The following is a 4,034-nucleotide window of genomic DNA, read 5'->3' as shown; positions in this document are numbered from 1 at the left end:
GGTGGCAGCTCTCTATTGCAGCCTGTAGGCTTGGGTAGGGAAATGGATCAGTGCTTACCTATTCTAGCAGGGTTTACTAGAATCCCACCACTCCACCACAGAGTCACCGCAGTAGACGTTAGATGAGCGCTGTCGCTCTGCGGCACTTGTTTGTTTCCCCTTAATAATTTCAGGCAAGTGCTTTGGGCTTGTTGTCAACCAAATTTATGAGTCACTTGCCCGACCTGGCAAGTGAGGAAAAAAAATTGTAGCACCCTGGTGCATGTATGCTCTTATTCACAATCAGAATTTTTGCTCAAAGGATTGTACACAATTATTGTGCTTAGGCTAAAATGTCATTACCCTTTGACATCTACATGCTAACCAAAAGGCCTTCCTATTTAAGAATAAACTGCTGGATGACATTCATGTGCTCATAGTGTGTAGCCGCCCAGGCCAAAACCATTTTTGAAGAGGGGGCATATAGCTCGTGTAAGAAGGAAGTGGCAAAAGCTCTCCAGTGCCTCAAGTATAGAAGCCGTAACATCCGTAACACTTTTATGTAACGTCCGTAACACTTTATGTAACGTTCGTAACGCTCGTTAGCCTATTTCTAATTATTGTAATTCTAAATTTTCTGCTCTATAATTTAACCCATCATAAGTTTGCAGTAAATATGTGATAATATAAAAGTCAGTCAATTATTTTTCTTTACAGCTAAAAAAAATGCACAAAATGTTACGGACGTTACACAGTCCAATGGAAAAATGGAGCGGGAAAATAATTACTCGTATTGCGCTTCGGGCAACGGATATCAATTTTTTTCTTTTTTCTTTTCATTAGAGAAGCTTTATTTGTCATAACTAAATATCTAAAGTAGCATTCCTAAAGTACAATTTTATGTGAAAAATGAAGCACTTTCATAACCTACTTTTTTTAATGCCAAATTTGCAATAAATTGTCCTTTTGCGCATCCATATTCAAATGATGATATAACAACTAAAACAAACGTATTGAGATGATATTATATCATACTCATTAAATATAGATATACCCCTTACTAACAATAGGGGAGAAAAAATTGTAAAATCAATTTGAAATTTTGGCAGTCATGTCACAGTTGGTGTGGAATTGGCCATATACAGTTTACATTGTTTCTAGATATCTAACTGAATAAAATTAGTCCACTTTCCACATTCCACTTTCCAATAGTCCACATGAAAAGTGACGAATTCAGTTAACAGCTTTGATTACGTGCGTGTCAGGTGTCACTGGTCGTCCCCTCACTTCCCACGATAACACCTGCGATATAAAAACTTATTGTTATGCAAGCTGCACTACATGCCGGCGCAATCGATTTCTTAGACCGTCGCGAGTTTTTGTTCGTGTGGCGAATCATGCGTTGAGGGAGTTCATGCAGCTCTAGAAGGTTTGGATACCCCATCTACGTTGAGAAACGGGTCGTATTATGCGCTCCTGTTTACAAGTCTGTATTTTTTTCGCTGCTGTGCGGCGATTATCTAGTCGCCCCGCTCGACCAGCTGACACAAGCAAGCAGTCGCCCGGTAGATTTTCTAATCGCCACTGGCGACTGGGCGACCGCTAGTTTCTCACGCTGTGACTGTTTTAAGATAACAAAGTATTTTACCCTATTCCTCTTTAATTTAAACAACAAAAGATTTCATCCCTCCCAGTCTTTTTTTTAAATAAACGTTCTCCCCGATGTCATGGTATCGTTAATATTGAAAAAAAACCTGTTTATTTTGTCCTCGTCTTTGGAAGTGTCTTGGGAGGTAAATTGCGTAATTGTTTCCCTACCTCTCGTCCGCAGGGCATCCTGGAGGATTTTGCGACGGAGGGTACGGACAGGAAGGATGTGTTCTTCTACCAGGCGGACGACGAACACTACATCCCTCGCGCCGTGCTGCTCGACCTTGAACCGCGCGTCATTCACGGCATCATGTCGTCGCAGTACGCGGGGCTCTACAACCCCGAGAACGTCTTCATCTCAGAGCACGGCGGCGGCGCGGGCAACAACTGGGCGTCGGGACATTCGCAGGGCCAGCGGCTATCCGAGGACATCTTTGACATTATCGACCGGGAGGCCGATGGCAGTGACAGCCTCGAGGGATTCGTTCTGTGCCACTCGATTGCCGGCGGAACCGGATCGGGACTCGGGTCATTCTTGCTGGAGCGGCTGAACGACCGCTTTCCCAAGAAGCTACTGCAGACATACTCGGTGAGTTGCCACGCGTGCCGTAATGCTACAGTGAATGAATAGGATTCGTGCGGGGCCTGGGAGACATAAAAAGTCTTGGCATTCTAAAATGCAATTTTCCAGCTCGTGGTATGTGGGCTATGGTCTTGGAATTCTTGGAAAATAGGCCGTTGTTATGTTGGGTCTTGGAAATTTAGCACGCTTATTGCGACCATGTTTTACCAATGATAATAACAAGTTTAATAGACTGAAAATATAACCCTGGTTACTGTTTGAGATGCAATGAAACTTACACAGTAAGAGGGGAAAGTTGGCGATTGTCCTGGCTACACTACCAGGGAGTCTTCTCTTTCTTGTCTTGTCCTTGTGTGTTTTAACCCAGGCGGTCAGTTCCATCACAACCAATCGTGAACATTTCAACATCCCTAATAAATTGATATTTATCTCCTAATCTACCTAGTTTCTGTAATTTCTCCTATTATGGACGGTCCAGTACATTAGCTATGCTGGCCGAAAGACTACCACTTTATCCTTTGACATTTATCGCTTATTGAAATTAACTTAGTCCCATCATCTGCACGAAGGCTCATGCACTCTCAGTTCGGGCCAGACCCCCTCTCACTGCTGATTGTCAGTATCTGCGCAAGGCTCTTTTTAATGTCAGCTCATGGAACACGTTGCCACACACACGGGTCAATAGTTTCTGTGCGTATGGCTCGCTGGAATTTTAATGTTCTTGCAGTACCTGTAAATCCCAGATCCTGTGCCTTTAATCGTGCTCGAGGCACACACTTTCAATAATTTATACTCGGAATTTACTCTCAATGTAACGACGCATTTGAAACGCGCTCACAGGTGTTCCCGAACCAGGACGAGATCAGTGACGTGGTAGTGCAGCCGTACAACTCGTTGCTGACGCTCAAGCGCCTGACGGAGAACGCCGACTGCGTCGTCGTCCTCGACAACACATCGCTGAACCGCATCGCATCCGAGAGGCTGCACCTGCAGAACCCGACCTTCGCACAGGTCAACACACTCGTCTCGACAATCATGTCCGCCAGCACCTCAACGCTGCGCTACCCTGGTACGTAATACTAGCTCTGCGCTACCCTGGTACGTAATACTAGCTCTGCGCTACCCTGGTACGTAATACTAGCTCTGCGCTACCTTGGTACGTAATACTAATACTAGCTCTACTACCCTGGTACGTCATACCTGGCAGATAGGTTAATTCTTGTTTCGTGTAAAATATCTAAAACGAAGTGTAATACTCGTAAGTCACTTTAAATCCTTGTTTTGCTATTGCTCCCCTCGCACACACGCAGGCTATATGAACAACAACCTACTTGGCATGATCGCCTCTCTCATCCCGACACCGCGGCTACACTTCTCATGACTGGCTACACGCCGCTGACGACGAGGAATCGACGATCAGTGTGCGCAAGACCACCGTGTTGGACGTCATGCGCCGGCTGCTGCAGCCAAAGAACATGATGGTGTCGACAGCGAAGGACCGCAACACCAACCACTGCTATATATCCATACTCAATATTATACAGGTAAGGGGCGTGCAACCAACCACTGCTATATATCCATACTCAAGTATTATAGCGGTAAGGGCATGCAACCAACCACTGCTGGATATATATACTCAACATTATACAGGTAAGGGGCATGCAACCAACCACTGCTATATATCCATACTCAACATTATACAGGTAAGGGGCGTGCAACCAACCACTGCTATATATCCATACTCAACATTATACAGGTAAGGGCATGCAACCAACCACTGCTATATATCCATACTCAACATTATACAGGTAAGGGGCCTGCA

The 4,034-nt window shown here is 44.8% G+C and overlaps 1 protein-coding gene across 1 annotated transcript in view; it reads left to right on the top strand.

Moving 5' to 3' along the window:
• Positions 1-4,034, top strand: part of LOC106816463 (tubulin gamma-2 chain-like) — a 10,405-nt gene that overhangs the window by 3,142 nt on the left and 3,229 nt on the right. The window contains 5 exon segments of the mRNA XM_014821085.1: positions 1,811-2,218; positions 3,053-3,281; positions 3,523-3,585; positions 3,588-3,608; positions 3,611-3,756. Of these exon segments, the coding sequence (XP_014676571.1) occupies positions 1,811-2,218; positions 3,053-3,281; positions 3,523-3,585; positions 3,588-3,608; positions 3,611-3,756 (867 nt within the window).

Source organism: Priapulus caudatus, unplaced genomic scaffold, assembly GCF_000485595.1.
Source record: "Priapulus caudatus unplaced genomic scaffold, Priapulus_caudatus-5.0.1 Scaffold1388, whole genome shotgun sequence".
NCBI classification, from domain to species: domain Eukaryota; kingdom Metazoa; phylum Priapulida; class Priapulimorpha; order Priapulimorphida; family Priapulidae; genus Priapulus; species Priapulus caudatus.
Note: the sequence above shows the minus strand (reverse complement) of the source record. Positions and strands in the feature narration are given on the sequence as shown.